This window comes from Aquarana catesbeiana, linkage group LG01 (genome assembly GCF_042186555.1).
Source record: "Aquarana catesbeiana isolate 2022-GZ linkage group LG01, ASM4218655v1, whole genome shotgun sequence".
NCBI lineage: Eukaryota > Metazoa > Chordata > Amphibia > Anura > Ranidae > Aquarana > Aquarana catesbeiana.
The window spans coordinates 524,427,593-524,448,765 of record NC_133324.1 but is presented as its reverse complement, the minus strand read 5'-3'; the positions used below and the strand labels follow the sequence as shown (position 1 = coordinate 524,448,765).

At 40.6% G+C, this 21,173-nt stretch overlaps 1 protein-coding gene across 17 annotated transcripts in view; it reads left to right on the top strand.

Annotated features, from left to right (window-relative positions):
• Positions 1-21,173, top strand: part of PTPRS (protein tyrosine phosphatase receptor type S) — a 744,226-nt gene that overhangs the window by 228,416 nt on the left and 494,637 nt on the right. For 15 of the 17 annotated variants that reach the window (XM_073594489.1, XM_073594517.1, XM_073594500.1 and 12 more), the window contains exon 5: positions 2,219-2,407. The exons of the other annotated variants lie outside the window; for them this stretch is intronic. In XM_073594489.1, coding sequence (XP_073450590.1) covers positions 2,219-2,407 — 189 coding nt within the window. The remainder of the gene's footprint in view (positions 1-2,218; positions 2,408-21,173) is intronic. 17 annotated transcript variants of the gene reach the window in all.

Below are 21,173 nucleotides of genomic sequence, written 5' to 3'. Positions count from 1 at the left end.
TTTACCGTCCTGCTTCACAGTTGCTGGCTTTAAAGCCCAGGAGGGAGAGGGATCTCTTCGAATCGGTAATTCCTACAATGCTAAATGCTAAGAAGTCTACTCTCCGGTCTACGATTGCACATGTAAGGCAGGCCACACAATGCGAAAGAAAAGGAAAGAAATTTGCACGATTCCCCCATCAACACAGGCAGTGCTGACGGGAATCAGCAATTTTGTCTTCTATCAAAAGCGAAGCCAGCAGGTTGGTTGTACCCAAGGTGATCGATCGATCAACTTGGTACATTCAGCCTGCCCATAATTGGTTCGAAAGAACTGGCCGAGATTCAAACCGTGTATGGCAGGCCTAAGACATATGATGCCTGATGTGAGGAATGTAACTTTCATCCCAAAAATACTCAGTGTGGTAAATCCTGACCTTTTTGCAATTATGCCTGGATCAACATTTGACTCGTACCATCAGTGGACAGATCTCCCTGCTTGCTTTCTTGTTTCAGAGGCTGCTAGCTTCTTCTTTGATTAAGACCATAATACATGGTATATGGCTCCCTCTGTCATTCCTTGAATAGGATTTGAATTTTGTTAATTTAGCACTTCAAAAACCACCCTTAGAACCTTGTTAGAAGCATAAGCCAGGTTAATGCTCCTACTCCAGCTAAGTGCTGGTAGGCCTACTTGCGTTAAGGCATGGGAGGCTGCTAAAGGCAGAAGAAACACTCACTGGGCATCATGTTGAGCGTCACATGACATATTCCCTATTTCACTCTTGTTCACAAGGCTGCATTCCTTATCGCCATATATCTGCTAGGCATGTGTCTGATCTTTGTTGTGAACCCATTCTGGTCTTTCACAAGTACAAGGTGGTTTTGAAGCCTAGCCCTTCCTTCCCAAGGTGGTTTTGCTCCTTCACCTCAACCAGGACATTGTGCTTTTATCATCCCTCTATCAGGCTTCAGTACATCAGAAGGAGACATGGACATAGTTTGTGTGGTGCGTGTCTACCTCACAGCCACTGCTTCCATTAGAAAGACTGGGTCTCTTTGTCATTCCTGGTGATCCCAGCTTCCTTGTCCACCATTTCTTGCTGGCTTAGGCAGCCCCAAGTTCTGTTTTCATGTGTTTTTTAACAGTTCCTCACCCCTCAGTTGGACTACATTTGAACATCCCAATCGTTTTTGAATTCTGTGGCCACCAATGAACAAGAAGTAGATTAGGATTTTTGTACTTACCGTAAAATCTTTTTCATAAGTTTGTTGGGGGCAACAAATGAACCTGCTACTGTCTTGATACAAAACTTATGCATGCTGAGAGTGAGAGGGGTTATACCATGCTGGTCACTATTTTTTTTTTTGTTTGCCAGTGTCCAGATCCTCTTGTAGGCTGCACTATGACCCAATAGTCTCTGACTTCCATATTCTGTCCCAAATACTTACTTCCTTTGTTGCATCGAATGATCAGATCTATGTTTGACCAGGCTTAAAGCAGAACTCCAGCCTTAACTTCAGTTTTGCACAGTTGTACAGGCTCTTGAAGAGAAATTGCTTACTTTGATTCTACTGCATACTGTGAGCTTTTAACAGTGTGTATTTTAGAAGCCTTAGCAAATCAAATAGTCTCATTTCTTGGCTGGAGGAAGTTAAGCATCTAGCCTTTTCCTCCCCAACTTTACTGTCTCTGGCCCGCACCTTTCATTAATTGGATTTAAATTCTTTTAACCATGGAAGCTCAGCATCACGTGTGGGTGTTACCTAGGGGAGTGTGCATGCAAATACAGTCTGCCTTGAATTTCCTACTCCTCCACACTTACATCTGTCCATCAAGGCATTTCCATATTTGCACAACTCCTCCAATGAGAGAGTCCACTGCTTGCATCAGGGCTGAAGGCTCATGTGAGGAATACTTAGGAAGGATGCTGTGATATTTTCAGGAAGCTATGTTCAGCTTCTTGTTAACCCCTCCACTAGCCCTGGTCTGCCTGCATTGCATACAGAAGCACAGAGATCCAGTAATGATGTTCCTTGGTTTGGATTAAAACAGGTTTTAGTAAAAAAATGTCTTTAGCATGTTGATGGAGGGGGAGAAAAAAAAAAAACAGGAAAGTCAAAAGTATAAGCATTCATGTATCTGCTGAACCTAAATTAATAGTTTCTTCTTTCTGGCATTGAATGATCTAGCTTTGATGTTTTTTTTGTGTTGTCTGCTTAATGATTTTTGTGTGCAGAGGATCAGCTTCCTCCTGGCTTTCCTAATATTGACATGGGCCCCCAGCTTAAGGTTGTAGAACGAACAAGAACAGCTACTATGTTGTGTGCAGCTAGTGGAAATCCAGATCCTGAAATCACCTGGTTTAAAGACTTCCTTCCAGTAGATCCTGCCGCCAGTAATGGAAGAATCAAACAACTAAGATCAGGTAAGGGAGGAAACAGATATTGGGGGCAAAAATTCAGTGTGGATTTTTTTTTCACTCTTACATAAAAAACGTATTTCATTTTAAATACATTAGAATGGAATGACTGCATCAAAACTTGTGTTATATGCAAAGTATAGTCTATGCCCACAGGAAGCAGGCAGTGTGGGGTTGTTTTCCTAAGACTGGAGAATGCAAAATCTGGTGTAGCTCTGCACAAAAGCCAATCAGTTTGGCTCAGTTAGAAGCTGATTGGCTACAATGCACAGCTGCACCAGATTTTGCACTTTCCAGTTTTAGTAAATCAACCCCAGTGTGTCCTCTGCATCTGTGGAACAGCAGACGCACAACATGACATGAGTGACCTATACTAAATAACATTTTGTTAATAAAAAGGTAATTTTATAGATACACATTGGGGGTTATTTACGAAAGGCAAATCCACTTTGCACTGCAAGTGCACTTGAAAGTGTACTGAAAGTGCACTTGGAAGTGGAGTTGCTCTAAATCTAAGGGGTAGATCTGAAATGAGTGGAAGCTCTGCTGATTTTATCATCCAATCATGTGCAAGCTAAAATGCTGTTTTTTTATTTTCCTCGCATGTCCCCCTCGGATCTACAGCGACTGCACTTCCAAGTGCACTTTCAGTGCACTTGCAGTGCAAAGTGGATTTGCCTTTCGTAAATAACCCCCAATATTGGGGTTATTTACGAAAGGCAAATCCACTTTGCACTGCAAGTGCACTGTAAGTGGACTTGGAAGTGCAGGAAAATAATGCAAGGAAAATAAAAAACAGAATTTAAGCTTGCACATGATTGGATGATAAAATCAGCAGAGCTTCCCCTCATTTCAGATCTACCCCTCAGATTTACAGCGACTGCACTTGTAGTGCAAAGTGGATTTACCTTTCGTAAATAACCCCCATTGCGTCATTTTATATTCCACAATGAGAAATAAATGCCTACACTTAACAGACAAGCGGATTCTCTGCTACATTTATTTTTTACAAGTATACATCTTAGTATGTGCAGCTAGTTCAAATCATCCACTAGCTTATTATGTTTCTCAGTTTACTTGCAAGATTTTCATGCCAAGGTTGCTGGCTTTACCTCCTGTTGCTCTCTCACTCTTTCATTGTAATCCTCCCACAATGGCTTTCTTCAAGTAAATGAGAATGTCATTTTGATGCTCAATGCCCTCAGATCCTATTTTATACATTGCTTAGCATGCATTTCATCACTTGGCATACTCTCTCTAATAAAAATAATTAGGATGGAGACCCACTCAGGTAAATTTAGCAAAAAGTTGCTGTAGACATTGTGCCCATTTGTGGTGTGTAGCTGTGCCAAATAGCCTACTTTATTTATCATCTGAAACCAACCACTGTGCTGTTTTAACTCCAAATGGTTTGAATTAAGTGAAACAATTGTGTACCCTTCTTCATCTTGCATTGGCTTGTTTTTTAAGCAATTTATGTGACTGTTACATTTTCATGACCATATTTCATGTATATATGTGTGTGTGTGTGTATATATATATATATATATATATATATATATATATATATATTTTTTTTTTTTTTAATTTCTGTCAGGTACTGCAGTTATCAGTTATTTAGGACAGTCAAACATTTAGGCATGCCAGTCTACAAGGGTCCAAAACTCTGAGAGCCTGGATTAGAAGACTGTTATCTCATCTTTACGTGGATAATTTAAACTGGCTGTACACCCTTACATATACCAAGTTGAAGTGACTAGCCTCAGGTGATACACAGAGATTAAACAAATCATCCTACATAAGTTGTACCTACTTATCTGCAGTCTTCTGTTCTCTACAGTCATTCAAAGTCCAAAATTTAGAAAGCTTGTCTGAGCTGTCAGAAAAAAGAGGGCAGAGAGCTAAAGTTACACTCTGAAGAGCTGATTGGATTGGGGGGGGGGGTGTGTGAAGGGAACAGACCCCCCCCCCCTTGCACAGGAACAGAGTTGAGGCTGTCAATCAGCTAGAGCTCCCTCCCCTGTCACATTTTACCTCTTGGTGTCAGGAAAACTTATCAGAAGTGATTTACGCTGATAACAGAGGAATGAAACAGCAGACAGAAATGACACAGGGAGAGTGCCAAACCTGGTGCAGCTAGGGCCGCTGTTAGAAACCATGGGGCCTTATACAGCCTAACTGATGGGGCCCCCAACCCTGCTCCTGACCCCACCCCCTGCACCTGCCCATCTGCCTACCTCCAATCCGATCCGCAAAAAAACAGAAGGGGATATGTCCTCCTCCGTCTAGGCAGATCGGAGGGTAGTTGAGTTTAACCAGACAGCTGAGTCCATTTACACCCGGCTGCTCATAGAGCAGAGTGGATTCTGTCCATGTCCACTCTGCTTAAACTGAGTGGACACAGACCTGTCATCCACCCGCTCTGCTCTGATCAGTCGGGAATCATCGGAGAGGAGTCCGCCTTGTGTGATAGGGGCCTAAGGCTGCCTTTCACTGTCCTTCAATGATCATCATGATTATCATCATGATGATCACACAGGTGCTATGGCTTAAAGCACCTGTACTGTGTAACTATCATCATTATAGAAATGATGATGATCGCATTTATCTGCTGTACGATTCAACACAGGCAGCAGTCAGGGCATGGGAAAGGTGTGTGTGTGTGCGCGCATGTACTCAAGGTCATACAGCACCCAGGGCTAAGATGACAATCTGTGCCCCCCCTCCCAAGTGAAGGAGTAGACAGGGCTAACAATGGTGTAATGTTTGTAATATATGTAATATTGTGACATAGTTACATAGTGACGTGCTGAAATGGTAAAAATAGTTGTGGTACACTGCAGTGAACTGAAGCAGTTAAAATTGGTGTATAAATATGGGGTTAACAGTGGCAAAGGTAAATGCTCCTGTGTTAGTGATGTCACTAGAAGGGAAAAATGTCCTCACATTAGTGGTGTCACGTGAAGGCAAAAATACTACTACATCACTGGTGTCAGTCTGAGGAGGACTGATTGGCAAATACTGTACAGTATGTCAGTGGGAAGAAGGAGGCGAACTTGGTACTGTTGGGATGCATGGAACTAAAGGACTCTAGGGGAACTCGAAGGAAGAAAGAGTGGCTAAAAGAACTTTAAAGGCTAATTTGGATGGATGGCTATCATGGTGTTTGACAAGCAGTGAGGGGGCAATATGTCAGTTCCTTTACAGCCTGTTTGAACTCTGCTGATCCAAAACACCCCAGCCATGTTCATTGCATGCAGTTGCAGGGCATTTGTGATGCACCATATTCATGGTGACATGCCATTTAATATTTGCCATTAAACATTACCGAGTGGCTGCATCTCCTTGGTGGGGTGGTCAGGGGTGATAAAAATTCAGCCCAACTGCCTGCTTGCACTGCCCCACCCACCTGTGTAAAGGAGTGTGTGGTCTCAGATCTGGGCATTCCTCTCTAGGGGTCCACACACTGACTGTCTGCCTGACTCCCTTCCCATCCCAGCCTACTTTTAATCTCTTCCAACTGTTGAGCAGCTCAGTACCTTCTCTGCAGTCCTTCAAGGTGGCCATAGAGATTACTTTTTCTTTCATTCCTACTGCAGCAACCTTAAATGACTGCAGATAATGTACTGAGCTGCTCAACAGTTGTAAGAGATAAAAAGTAAGCTGGAAAGGAAAGAGTGTCAGGCAGACAGATCTGAGACTGGAGGCTGCAGAGTCTGAGCAGTGAAGATGCATGTGAGGGGAGAGCAGAAAGAAACAGGAGAAAGTGAAGGTGGGGGAAGATTGGTGTGATTGTCTGATCTTACTGGGAAGATGTAGAGACTTCCACCCCCCTCCAAATACTTCTGTTCCAAATCACCCCCAAATCCCCTCTCCTAACAATAGTCCCCCCCATATTTCCCCTTCAAGCACAAATCCCCCCCCCTTCCTAACACAAATCCACCCTCCTAGTACAAATCCCCCAAATCTCCACAGTGCCCAGTGCAGCCACCCCTTGTCCTGGCCCTGACTGTACATTGTTTTTTCTGTAAGTGATCCCTCTGTGTGCACTGCTGGCTGCTGAGACAGTGTCAGGGGGATGGACATGGACTGCTGCACAGATCTATCGCTTCCAACCTGCCCTGAGCCTGCTAGTCTGCCACGGTTCTTCCGCTGCTGCTACTTTTCTCAGCACTTGCTGAAGGAGACGGGCAATGTGTAAGCCGAATCACTCCTCTGCCAGCAGCACAGGGACTGAGAGAGCCGGGACTTTAATCTCACCATCAGAAAATGCGGCACAGGTTGTTGTGAAAATCCACATATGCTCCAAAATAGAATAAAAAGTCCCTCCATCTACAGTCTCCCGGGCCCTCTGGATGAACCGATGGGCCTGGCAACACCCCCCCCCCCCCCCCCCAATCAACCCATGGAATATGATTTCCCATCTGGGAGCCACAGGGAACAACATTATGCTCACAGTATGTGTAAAAATGTGAAATACTACAGGATGCCTGCTGGTGTCACCTTATCAGCAGCCCTGGGTGCAGCTCTACTCGGCTTTTATATATTTTTTGGGTCAAAGTCTAATTAAGTTAGAAGCTTATTAGCTACCATGCACAGCTGCACCAGATTTTGCACTCTTCAATTTTAGTAAATCAACCCCTTAGTCCTCTTAATTGAGACAGTATACACTATGGAGGGGTATATTTTGTTCATATTTCATGTCTGATGTTTACAAACACTTAGCCTGGGTTTACACTAACGCGATCTCTGAGCAATGCGAGTTCAGCCATACAGTTGTATGGCTGAACTCCCAATGGATTCGCACAGAAAATAGTGCACTTGTTTTTCCTTGCACTAGAATTGGATAGCATGGGTGTTCTCACTTATGCGATCACATTTCTGTGCGAGTTCACAGTTCGCACTGCGATCTGTGAACTAAACTGGGGGTGTCAATGACACCTGCAGTGGTTCACACAAGGCAGCGTGAACTGCCTACGGGATAGGAGCGATGTGGGAACCCTTGCTGGAATCGCGCTGGTTCCCGCATCGCACTAGTGTGAACCCAGGGTGAAGGATAAAATATAGTTAGGTAGGTAGTAGGTAGTTGTCTGGCAACTGTGCATAACTATTGGCTGAGAGGACACTCCAGGGTTCAGCCTCCTCTCAAAAAAATCTGCAAAGAGAAAGATATAATAAAAAAAAAAATCAAGATACAGTTAACTACAGGATAAGCCACACATAGTGGGGTTGATTTACTAAAACTGGAAAGTGCAAAAACTGGTGCAGCTGTGCATGGTTACCAATCAGCTTCTAACTTCAGCTTGTTCAATTAAGCTTTGACAAAAAAAAAAACGGCACCTGTATGGTTTTTATACAGAACTGGGCCAGATTTACACTCTCCAGTTTTAATAATTAAACACCAATGTGTCTAAGCTGTCTGTATATAATTTGTGCCACACTCCCTAGCCTGTATGTCATGTCATGTCATCTTCAACCATGTACTGTCTTTAAATAAATCTCTTTGTTTTCTACCATTCTTCTGTAACAATTTACCAGCTTGGAGAGGGGCTATACCCCCAATCAGTACATGCCTTCAATGCAAGAACTGTCATAAGCCCACACAAAAAAAGAATGATATATATCTATATCTATCTATCTATCTATCTATCTATCTATCTATCTATCTATCTATCTATCTATCTATCTATCTATCTATCTATCTATCTATCTATCTATCTATGTATGTGTATATATATATATATATATATATATATATATATATATATATATATATATTACAGGTGCATCTCATGAAATTAGGATATAATCAAAAAGTTAATTGATTTCAGGAATTCAGTTAAAAAAAACATATATTTTATATAGATGCGTTACACACAGAGTGATATATTTCACGCATTTCTTTCTTTTACTATAGTATGCACTCAATACTTGGTCAGGGCTCCTTTTACATGAATTACTGCATCAATGCGGCATGGCATGGAGACGATCAGCCTTGGCATTGCTGAGGTTTTATGAAAGCCCAGGTTTCTTTGATAGGGGCTTTCAGCTCATCTGCATTGTTGGGTCTGGCGTCTCTCATCTTCCTCTTGACAATACCCCACAGATTCTCCTATGGGGTTTAGGTCAGGTTAGTTTGCTGGGCAATCAAGCACAGTGATACCATGATCATTAAACCAGGTATTGGTACTTTTGGCAGTGTGGGCAGGTGCCAAGTCCTGCTGGAAAATGACATCAGCATCTCCATAAATCTGGTCAGCAGAGTGAAGCATGAAGTAATCTAGAATTTCCTTGTAGGGGGCCTGCGCTGACTTTGGACTTGATAAAACACAGTGGACCAACACCAGCAGATGACATTCTCCCCAAATCATCATGGACTGTGGAAAATGTTGCATTTCATTTGGAAATCAAGGTCCCAGAGTCTGGAGGAAGAGTGGAGAGGTATAGAATCCAAGTTGCATGAGGTCCAGTGTGAAGTTTCCACAGTCAATGATGGTTTGGGGAGCCATGTCATCTACTCGTGTTGGTCCACTGTGTTTTATCAAGTCCAAAGTCAGCGCAGCCCTCTACCAGGAAATTCTAGAGCACTTCATGCTTCCCTCTGCTGACCAGATTTATGGAGATGCTGATTACATTTTCCAGCAGGACTTGGCACCTGCCCACACTGCCAAAAGTACCAATACCTGGTTTAATGATCATGGTATCACTGTGCTTGATTGGCCAGCAAACTAACCTGACCTAAACCCCATAGAGAATCTGTGGGGTATTGTTAAGAGGAAGATGAGATGCACCAGATCCAACAATGCAGATGAGCTGAAAGCCACTATCAAAGAAACTTGGGCTACCATAACACCTGAGCAGAGCCACAAACTGATCGCCTCCATGCCATGCTGCATTGATGCAATAATTCATGCAAAAGGATTCCCAACCAAATATTGAGTGCATACTATACTATACATGAACATACTTTTCAGTAAGCCAACAATTCTGAATTAAAAATCCATTTTTTATTGGTCCTATGTAATCTTCTAATTTTCTGAGTTACTGAATTATGGGTTTTCACTAGCTGTAAGCCATAATCGTCAAAATTAAAAGAAAGAAATGCTTGAAAAATATCACTCTGTGTGTAACGCATCTATATAAAATATACGAGTTTCACTTTTTAAATTTAATTCCTGAAATAAATTAACTTTTTTGATGATATTCTAATTTTATGAGATGCACCTGTGTATATGTGTGTGTGTGTGCGTGTGTGTATATATATATATATATATATATATATATATATATATATATATATATATATATATTCAAACGTATTGGGACGCCTGCCTTTACACGCACATGAACTTTAATGGCATCCCAGTCAGTCCGTAGGGTTCAAAATTAGGTTGGCCTGCCCTTTGCAGCTATAACAGCTTCAACTCTTCTGGGAAGGCTGTCCACAAGGTTTAGGACTGTATAGGAGTGTAGTCTATAGGAATGTTTGACCATTTTTTACAGGAGCGCATTTGTTAGGTCAGGTACTAATGTTGGAAGAAAAGGCCTGGCTTGCAGTCTCCGCTCTAATTCATCCCAAATGGGTTCTGTTGAGTTGAGGTCAGGAAACTGTGCAGGCTAGTGAAGTTCCTCCACCCCAAATCGCTCATCCATGTCTTTATGGACCTTGCTTTGTGAACTGGTGCGCAGTCATATTGGAACAGGAAGGGGCTATCCCAAAACTGTTCCCACAATGTTGGGAGCATGAAATTGTCCGAAATGTATTGGTATGCTGACGCCTTAAGAGTTCTCTTTACTGGAACTAAGAGGCCATACCAAAACCCTAAAAAACAACCCCACACCATAATCCCCTCTCCACCAACTAATTTGGACCAGTGCACAAAGCAAGGTCCATAAAGACTTGGATGACCGTGTTTGGGGTGGAGGAACTTGCCTGGCCTGCACAGAGTCCTGACCTCAACCCCATTTGGGATAAATTAGAACGGAGACTTGGAGCCAGGCCTTATCGTCCAACATCAGATCCTGACCTCACAAATGCGCTTCTGGAAGAATGGCAAAACATTCCCATAGACACATGTCTAAACCTTGGGGACAGCCTTCCCAGAAGAGTTGAAGCTGTTATAGCTGAAAAGGGTGGGCCAACTCCCTACAAACCCTACGGAGTAATACGCCATTAAAGTGTGCATGTAAAGGCAGGTGTCCCAATACTTTTGACAATATAGTGAGCGTGTGTGTATATATATATATATATATATATATATATATATATATATATATATATATATATATAAGATATATACACTGGAGATCACAATTAGAGAACAATTTATGAACACTTGCTTCTTTCAAAAATAATGTAATCTTCATTGCTCCACATTTGATGGAATTTTTGTTGTGGCTATATACCATGCTAATAGAACAGTGTTTTTTAAAATAACTAAAACACTTCAACAAAAAAAAACACAATGATCAAAATTAGAGAAAAGCAATGACTGTAGCACGGAGAAAGATTACAACTAAAATTTCTGAAGGTTTCAAAAATCAACAATTAGTAGGACGTGTACAGGCCCCTGCTTTAAATGGCTTCTGCGGCTACAGGACATCACTAGTCTCTCACACTGCTCTGGTGTGATTTTGTTCCACTTATTTTCCAGTCTTCTTCTCTTGGCCATAACTTTGTCGCCAAGGATTTTCCAGAGGTTTTTTATTGGCTTTATATCAGGACTCTGGGCTGGCCATTTCATTATTTCAATGTTTTCAGCTTCAAGGAGCTGCTTTACCCATTTTTGCTGTGTGATGGGGAATTGTCGTGCATGAAAATTGCTGGCTGATTGGGTGAGGAACGCAGGGAAGGAACCACATGTTGTCGGAGAAGGTTCTGATAAACATTTGCACTTACTCTGCTATATGTAGCTGTATTCCTATACAGCTACATGGCAGAGTAAATGCAAATTTTTATGAGAACCCAACTCCTGCTGCAGAAACCATGACACTCCCCCCTCCACCTTTCACTGACTTCTTTACACACTTTCGGTTCTGCCTCTCCCCAGTTTGACGATGAACATAATGTTTCCCACCGGACCCAAAGAGACCAGTTCTCTTCTGTCCACACAACATGCTTCTCAGGAAAGGTTAGTCTAGCTGTTTGATTCTTTCTGCTGTTGAGAGGTTTGATCACTGCACAGTGGGCTTTCAGTTCAAATTCTCTTAAACGGTGAGACACTGTATGAGGAGAGAGATCCTTACCCTGTTCAGCGCTGCACTGGCAATCGCAGCTGCAGTGTTGAACCGATTGCCCATTGAGATTCTCTGCATTATCCTGTCCTCTCTTGCATTTGTCTTTCGTGGACGATCAGCAATCTTGGGGGACTTGAATGAGTTTGTGACGTTGTATAGATGCAATATATTAGAGGTCACAGATTTGAAAAGACAAACTTCTCTTGTTATGGCTTAAAGGGCCATCTCTTTGGTCTTCATCTGGACAGCCTCCAGCCGGAGGGTTTTCAGTCACTTTAGAACGGCTCACCATCTTGCAAGGTCAGTGAAAACTGGAAAGTTAGGCTGCCAGTTAAATAAGGTTTGTCAGGTTATTAAAGAAATTAGCACAAGGTGCCAGATTAACACCAATAACTGGGAGGTATCTGAAAGTGTTCTCTAATTTTTATCAATGTTCTTTTTTAAATCTAATTTTTTTTATTCTGTGCTTCAAAATATATGTAACTTGTGAAATATGCTTAACAAAACAGGACTAAGCAGCGTCCTTGAAATTTAAGAAATTGTAGGTTGTTCCCTAATTTTGATCTCCAGTGTGTGTTCGTGTGTGTGTGTGTATATATATATATAAATATATATATATATATATATATAAGTATATGTAAACCCTCTCTGAATGACATTTAGTTTGCCACAGCAAATCATAAAGAATAATCATGTATGTATTGAAATAAAATACCATTATGCTTCTCTAGTTTTTTTGTAGTTAGTTTCTGTCTGCATGCACTCTAGCAACTTCTGCTTTGCATTTTATAATGGGGACAACAATGGACCATGCCTGCACGATGAACCTTGATAGATCTGATTGTACTCTCCACTGGAGAGCATGTTACAGAGTGACAACACAGGAGAACAAGTGTGAGAGATAAGAACAGAGTGTTTTCATCTTGTTACAAGAAGTGTCTGAACTGGTACAATGTACAGGTATTTTTTTAGTGAAAGCTGCAGATTTAAAGATATTAAAAACTATTTTTGAAATATCTTTACCATGTCAGAAATGTTATTGAATGGGTTTACATATGCTTTAATTTGTGAAGTTTTCTTAGTGCCATATTTCTTAAGAGCCCTTGCACACTGGGGCGGGGGGCGGCATCGGCAGTAAAACGCCGCTATTATTAGCGGCGTTTTACCGTCGGTATGCGGCCGCTAGCGGGGCGGTTTTACCCCCCGCTAGCGGCCGAGAAAGGGTTAAATACCACCGCAAAGCGCCTCTGCAGAGGCGCTTTGCCAGCGGTATAGCCGCGCCGTCCCATTGATTTCAATGGGCAGGAGCGGTAAAGGAGCGGTATACACACCGCTCCTTCACCGCTCCGAAGATGCTGCTGGCAGGACTTTTTTTACCGTCCTGCCAGCGCATCGCTCCAGTGTGCAAGCCCTCGGGGCTTGCACACTGGAATGAAAGCAGCGGCACTTTCGGGGCGGTTTGCATACACACCGCTCCTTCACCGCTCCGAAGATGCTGCTGGCAGGACTTTTTTTACCGTCCTGCCAGCGCATCGCTCCAGTGTGCAAGCCCTCGGGGCTTGCACACTGGAATGAAAGCAGCGGCACTTTCGGGGCGGTTTGCAGGCGCTATTATTAGCGCAATAGCGCCTGCAAACCGCCCCAGTGTGCAAGGGCTCTAAGCAATATTGTTTGTCTCTCTCAACCAAGCATTGTACTGTATCTTTATATTTGCGTTTATATTAATTAGAATAAACATGTGGCTGGGCTATGGACATTCTGGTATTATATTCTTAAGCAGAAAATGATCTTTAAAACGTGCCATCACTAGCTGCATGCATTTTACAGTACTTGCTCTAGCTTTATTTTACAATGTTGTCCATAACTGGAAAACAGAGTGCGGATGAGCTAAATTGGCTGAGAAACCAACTATTGTAGAATCTGCCTACAGTGCCTCTGTTTTGAATTTGAGGATGAATTGCTTCACAAAGTATGCAGTTACAGGTCAGCAAGGATATTTTGAAAGCATATTTACTGCTTATTAGGATAATGCAAATACTTGAATGTCTATAGCCTGGCCATAGGTTAACGTTTAGGGTGTGTGTGTGTGTATATATATATATATATATATATATATATATATATATATATATATATAGTTGTGTTATACTTAGACAGATAATTTCTTTTTTAAATGTCATTCTCCCTTCCCCCATAGTGCTGGTGGTGTATTGCTACTCCAAATGAAAATTATAAGTGTAATTTTCCTTGTTTGCTTATTACTGTCTTTATCTAATGCTGCTGTGCCAGTATTAAATATTTTTAGTTTGTCAGCTTCCTGCTCTAATACTGCTATTGCTAAATGACTATGCCTCTTCCCTACCCCCCCAAACAAGAATGTCTTATAATTCAATATTCTGCTTTTCATGCACCTTTGCGGATATTGCTGTTTACCTTTTGGAAATTATGAACTGCATATAGTTCTCTTGTTTTGTATTTTTTTTCCTCTAGGGCAAATATTTTGTGACCCATTTGGAAACTTTGCGTTATACACATTAATTAATCTAAATTAGTTTTAAGTAAAAAATTTTTAGTAATTTCCTTGTGAACTGGTTAGGAAGCCTATTTTATCTGTTATCTATTGGAGCATTGTTTTCTAATATATAGTTATTAGGTATTAGGGCTCTACAGGATATATGCCTTTTTACCAAATATTGGTACTTACATCTCCATTTTAATTCAATGAATCAAACACTGAACAATTGGAACTGTAATGGTATGTAGTTCCATTGCAAAAAAACGCCATTTGGATAAAAAGTGTTGTATTTCACGAAGCAGGACTAAAATTGTTCTTATAAGAAAGCATTTGCTTATAGATTGTATGCCTCAATTCATTACATGTACACAAATGCATGAATGTGCAAACATGTTACATCTTGGAAGCATTCACAGATGTGCTGTGCTTACATCACCATATTTGCCACAACTTCAGTTTCAGAGACCTGCGATACAACCCACTGGGGGTCATGGCACCTCCCAATATTCCCCAATGAGGTGGCTGTTATTTATATCCATGTATATTTGACATAAAACCGGGAACTTTTCCGCCGCTTCACCTGTATACAGTATATTCCCGCCACCTGTTTTGCATATGGAGTCCATTAATATGGGAACTGACAGAATTGAAATAAAGGTCTCTTTGGTAGCGTCTGTTCCTCTGAAGAAGTGGACATATTATTCCAATGAAACACATAGGTATAAATTAAGCAACAATGTTCAAGATGCAGTGGAACCTCGGATTGCGAGTAACACGATTTATGAGCGTTTCACAATATGAGCTGTTTTTAAAAGAAAATCCTGACCCGCTTTGCGAGTGTTCTTCAGCAAGACGAGCAGGATTCAAACCTCTGGGGTGTGCAGTACCGCATTTAGCCAGAGGTGCGGGGGCACGGGGACGCTCGGAGCCACTCGAAAACACTCCGTCCCTGAGCGTCTCCGAGTGTCTCCGGCTCCGCCGCACCTCTGGCCACATGCGGTACTGCATAGACAAGCAGTGGTCGTGGAACGGATTATCTGAGTTTCCATTATTTCCTATGGGGAAACTTGCTTTAAAATATGCTTTGGATTACAAGCATTCTTCTGGAACAAATTATGCTCGTAATCCAAGGTATTACTGTATATGAAATCATGTTTAGGGAAAGAAGTAAAATGTATGCACGTTCATGCATTTGTATACACAGTATGAACTTGAGCATGTTATCTATAAGCAAGTGCTTGTTTAATATGAATAATTTTTCTTCCTGGTTAATAAAATGCTATTTTTTATCTTAATCGTGTTATGTTACAATATAACAAAATACCATTAGTCACACAGCCAGGGCCAATGATAAGCCAGTACAACTACTGTCCTTACTGGGGCCAACTTGGTGATCCTTTTCTCTTAACTTTCTCAGCTTAACTTAAATATTCACAGCTTCTGCTAGGGGATGCCAAGAGTTTTGCATGGTGTATTTGGAATCTATACTTTAAAACGTTGTCATCATTTAAATAAGAAAAATCAGATAAAGGCCCAGAAAAAAAAAAAAGTTTTTACTTTTGTGTTTTTCCTTACCACAAAACAATTCTTTGAACTTGTTAGGGAATTTGACCATTTCAGGAAGCTGATTTCCTAGTACAACCATAGTTTACCATAGTTTCATTTTGCCTCACCATAGAGGTGTGTCTGACTGTCTATGTTGGCCCTGCTCCTACACCCATCTGTATTTTATACAATGTCACTTTGCTGCTGAAATCACGTCCACGATGGTCACACCCAGCAACCCTCTAAGGCCGTTTGAATGCCTAAAAAAGGGAGGCTTTTACAGGAATTTAACATATGCATAAATCATGTTAATTACACACATACGGGTTGATTTACTAAAGGCAAAAAGACTGTGCACTTTGCAAAGTGCAGTTGCACCCTGCAAGAGCAGTTGCTCCAGGGCTTAGTAAATAAGCAGAAGCTCCGCTAACTTTTATCAACCAATCATGTGCAAGCAAAAATGCATTTTTTTTATTTTCCTTGCATGTGATTGGATAGTTTTTGCAAAGTGAAGCTTTACCTCATTTACTAAGCTCTGGAGCAACTGCCCTTGCAGCGTGCAATTGCACTTTGCAAGGTGCACAGTCTATTGGCCTTTAGTAAATCAACCCCATAGTCTTATGGGAGGAATGTTATTGAAATGAATGGACTGGCAACAGGGTTTCTTTAAATGCTGGAGAGGATGACTATGGTGCACTTATACTTAAAGCATACTTAAACCCAAAAACAAAAATAAAATGTATTACTGCTTACCAGACCTTAGATGTAGGCGCTGCATTTGTTTTCCTTTTGTCAGTTTATTTTCCTTTTATGCTCACTTGGTAATCCTGCGAATAATGCATTTCTGTCCCTTTGTGGCTAAGCTCATTTCTCCCCAGTGCAGGCAGTCCCCGGGTTACAAACAAGATAGGGACTGTAGGTTTGTTCTTAAGTTGAATTTGTTTGTAAGTCTGAACTGGTACATTTTTTTTTTTTTTAGTGTAGCTCCAGCCAAAAAAATCTATTTTTAAGCTTTTTGGATAGCATAGGGAAGGGTTATCACCCCTGTAACATTTGTTTTGTTGTCTGTGCCAATGTTCAAAAGATTTCACCTCACTTTCTGTCCCTATGACAATTGGATTTTGAAAATTTTGGGTTGTTAGGGAAACATGGACTGGTGATAAAGCATCAGTGGAGACACCTTTTTCCCATAATAACTCTTACAGGAGAGAATTTCCCTTCCTAGGAGTAGATTTCCTCTCACTTCTTGTTGTCTCCTTCCGTTTGTAAGTAGGAGTCCTTTGTAAGTCGGATGTTTGTAAGTAGGGGACTGCCTGTATCTATGAAAGGAGCCATCATTGACACACAGGTTGGACTTAAAAAATGTCTGCCCTTGTTTTGTCTTCATTACATGGTGGACTAATAGTTATCTTTTCATCTTATAGGATGCAACAAAAACATTGCATTTCTGGCAAGAGCAGCCAGAAAATTCTGTACTTGCTGAAAATGTTCTTAGCCTGAAAAAAGGATGAGTAAGGCCTTTTCACACACGTGTCCATTTGACGGACTCCGTTTGCTCAGCTGGGATCACTCCATTGATCCCTGCTGAGCCAGGGATGACAGGTCCATTTCTGCTCACTGTGCAGGGACGGACCTGTCAGAGCCCCCCTCTCTTCTATGGGGGGATCGTATGAAAACGGGACCGCCTGTCTGTTTTCATCCGATCATATGTACAGTTTTCACTGAAAAACACTGATAATTTTGTGTTTGGTTAAATTAATATCTATTTCTTCAAAGTGTATAAAGTTTTCCTGTGGTAAATTAAAATTCTAACACTTGTAACCATTTAGCAAAGTAACACTGAGGTGTCTCTTTTTCCACAACTCCATTTTATTTTTTTCCAGGTACAGTAACCGATTTTGCTTTCAGGTGAAATGGATCCTGCCGAACAACAGTTTTAATACTATTTTATGGCTTTATTTACCTAGAGAATTTTATAGAGCTCTGTAAAACTGTATAAAAAAAGGAGCACAAAGCTTAATTGATGTAGCTGCCACATATTACATTATCTTCTGTTTGCTAGTCAATGATAGAATATGCATAGCGCTGAAAAACTGCTTATATCTAGAAAGAGTATGAGCAATATTCTGTCAGGATTTAATATGGGCAAGGATAGTTTCTATTGTGGGAAACTCCTTCAAAGCATATCTATGGTCAAGATATAAAATCATATCATTCATTTTCACAATGTATTTCAATTCTTTATAGCCTACTCCTATTATTTTAAACAATCTTGAAGTTTGTAAACTCACTTTGTGAAGATCACCACACATTTACTTCCTTGAATTCTGTGACATGTTTTTATTCTACCATGTTGATAGGCACTGCTGTGTCACAGAATTCACAGAGCCTGCCTTCTGAACTACAGAAGTGCTTGAGGAAGAATATCAGGAGGTACAGAAATCACTGCTTGCAGGCAGCAAGGTACCACAGGATATGTAGCTTGAGGGAAGATGCAAAGCATGCAGGGAATCCAGGAACTTGTGGAAAGAGATGGTCAGCAGACAGTGAGAACAGTGTGGATGCTATAAAATGAAAGTGTATGCTGTGACCATAAATTTCCTTTAAAGGGGTTGTAAACGCTCGAGGTTTTTCACCTTAATGCATAGAATGCAAAAACCTTCTGTAGTACAGCAGCCCCCCCCCTTTACTTACCTGAATCCGATCATTCCAGAGACGGGGACAAGCACAGCAGCTCCAGCTGCTGTCCTGGTCCTCATTGGATAGATGGATAGCAGTGGGAACCATTGGCTCCCACTGCTGTCAACCAAATCCTGTGAAACAGGAGCCGGGGGCGGGGCTGAGTCCTGCTGTCTGTGTCAATGGTCGCAGCAGCAGGATTCGGGAGCGTGCCTGCACTAGTGCCCCCATGAAATGTGGCTTTCCGTGGGGGCACTTGAGAAGAGGAGGAGCCAGGAGCGCTGCTGAGGGACTCAAGAAGAGGAGGATCGGGGCCGCTTGTGTAAAACCCTTGCACAGATGAGGTAAGTATGACGTTTGTTATTTAAAAAAAAACCCAAACCTTTACAACCACTTTAAGTCTTATTTCCTGTTCGATTAGAAAGACATGGAAGTTTGCTTTTGTACCAAATAGGTTAGAGTAAAAGGAAACCCCTTCTAGTTTTGCATAAAAATCTTCAAATAGATCCTGAAAGTATGAGCAGTTAGAAGGCCCTAAGGATTTAATACAGCAAACAGTATGTTATTGACCTAAGTCAGTTCCTAATGCCAGCTTAGTGGCCTCTGGCTTAGCTGACAAAAGGTTGTATTGAGCAAAACAAATCTGAACACTCTTTCCTATGTGTCACACTGTCCCAAAAGTTTCTTGCAATATCTGCCTTGTGTTAGACTATACAGATGCCTTGAATTTGATTGTTCTTCTTGGCATGAGTGTATTCAAAAGCCAAGGAGAATAGCACTTTATTTAAATGCAGGCAAGGCCTTCTGTATCCAGTACCATTATGAACAAAGCCTCATTCATTTAAAGTAACAGTCAGTATTTTCTTAATAGTGTTATTATTTCAGTTGTTTAATCAATCCCTTTGTGACCACAATTACATTTTAAATCCAAATGTAAAAAGCCCCTTGCCATGAAAATGTTAAGGGGTAAGATCACCTTTTATATACATTTCTCAAAAGGGCCCTATGCACTTTAGCGTACCCAATACAATAAAATGCAGTTCTTCACGTGCGTATAATAAGTTTAGCAGCATTAGTATGCAGTTAGTATTAGTATTTATAATTATTATTAATTTTCATAGTTAGTATGTATAGTATTCAGCTTTACATTTTATGATTGCATAATCTGCTCTCCTTTACTCAGACAAATTGCTGAACTGCGAGAGTGGACTGCGTGGTAGGGAGGGAGGCTTGGAGTGCTGGTTGGCGGATTTCTGGGGCCGTGCATCCAGAGCTGAGTACGTCCTGCCACCTTCAGGATAGATTGAGGACAATGGTGTTAACAGCTGAAGAGGTGTGCATTTGTTTAGGGAGCACAGCATTTTAATATATTGGGATAACTGTAGTGCATGGGGGGCATTTTTGTGAAATGTGTATAAAGGTGAACTTACCTTTTAACTAACCTTGCATCAGAGAATTAGAAATGTGTAACTTTGTATGTTCATTATTCTCAGACCTGCTGTCAATCAGAAAACTTAAAACTGTACCTTTTCTTCTAAACTATGGGGTTCTAAGCTTCAAAAAACTCTGTTCATGAAAGGGTTAAACAAACTTGTAGTTCTATATATCTGTCCATAAACCTATTTAGACAGTTTTACTATTAACTGAGTTTCTTGATAAAATTCATGATAAGCCTTAAGAGCTCAATCGTGCTTCCAAAATTTTGTAGTACTTTAGTTTAAAAGTGTAGCAAAAGTTGTTTAGACAAATAGAAAAATGGCTCCCTATTGAGTAAGTTATTTAACCCTTGTTTTATTTTTATACCGTATATACAGTGCTAAAAGCTTCCAATTCTTTGCACTCTAACATGTGCGCACATAAATGCTTGTGCACCACATGTCGGTTATCTTTGCGAATGCTGGAATGAGGGGGATAATTTTAGGGACATAATAATTGATTGTTAGCTCTAAGTTGAAGACCTGTGAAGGCTTTTAAATTGTCACCACAATTTTGTTATTGTAGTAGATCCTTTTTAAGATGTTAAGATGATTGGTGTGTCTTAGCACCACATCCCTGTCAAAATTACTATGCGCAAACATTGAAATCAAATGGGACTTTTATGGTGGCAAACAATACATACAATATAAACCAAAAATTAGGGATGCACCGATACCATTCTTTTTACTACGGGTACCGATACTTTTTTTTTTAGTACTCGCCTATACCAATTACTGATATCTACTGCAACTGTTTTGTTTACACTTCAGTTGTCAGCAATGGTACAAAGCATTGAAAAGTTATTTACAAATGAAATACATTTATTTTTTTAGTTTGCCCTTTTTTCAATGTGAAACGTGTAAATATACGTTTAAGGTGTAAAACAATTATACAAAGCAAACAAAAAAAAGTTTTAATTATTAATAGTTTTATAAAATAGAAGTGAACAAAAAAAAAAAAATTAAATGGAGGAGAATAAGGAGTTAATTAAGGCTTATTAGAGTAAATTAAGGGTTAATATAGGGGGTTAAACAGAGGAACACTTAATAAAAAACACAAAAAAATATATTTTTTTACTTTTTTACTATTTTTTTGCTTTAAATTTACTTCATCTACAGATCGAAGTTCACCCCTTTGATCTGTAGATGAAGAAACAGAAAGATGCAATGTTTCTTTTTACCTCTCTCTTTTTGATAAACATTGCCCGGCTGCTTTTTTTTTTTTTCTGACAGCTCCAATTGCTGGACTTCTTTAACACTTCAGCTGTCAACAGGGGAACCCCGCTGACAGCTGAATGAGTCATCAGTTCTTAAGGACGCA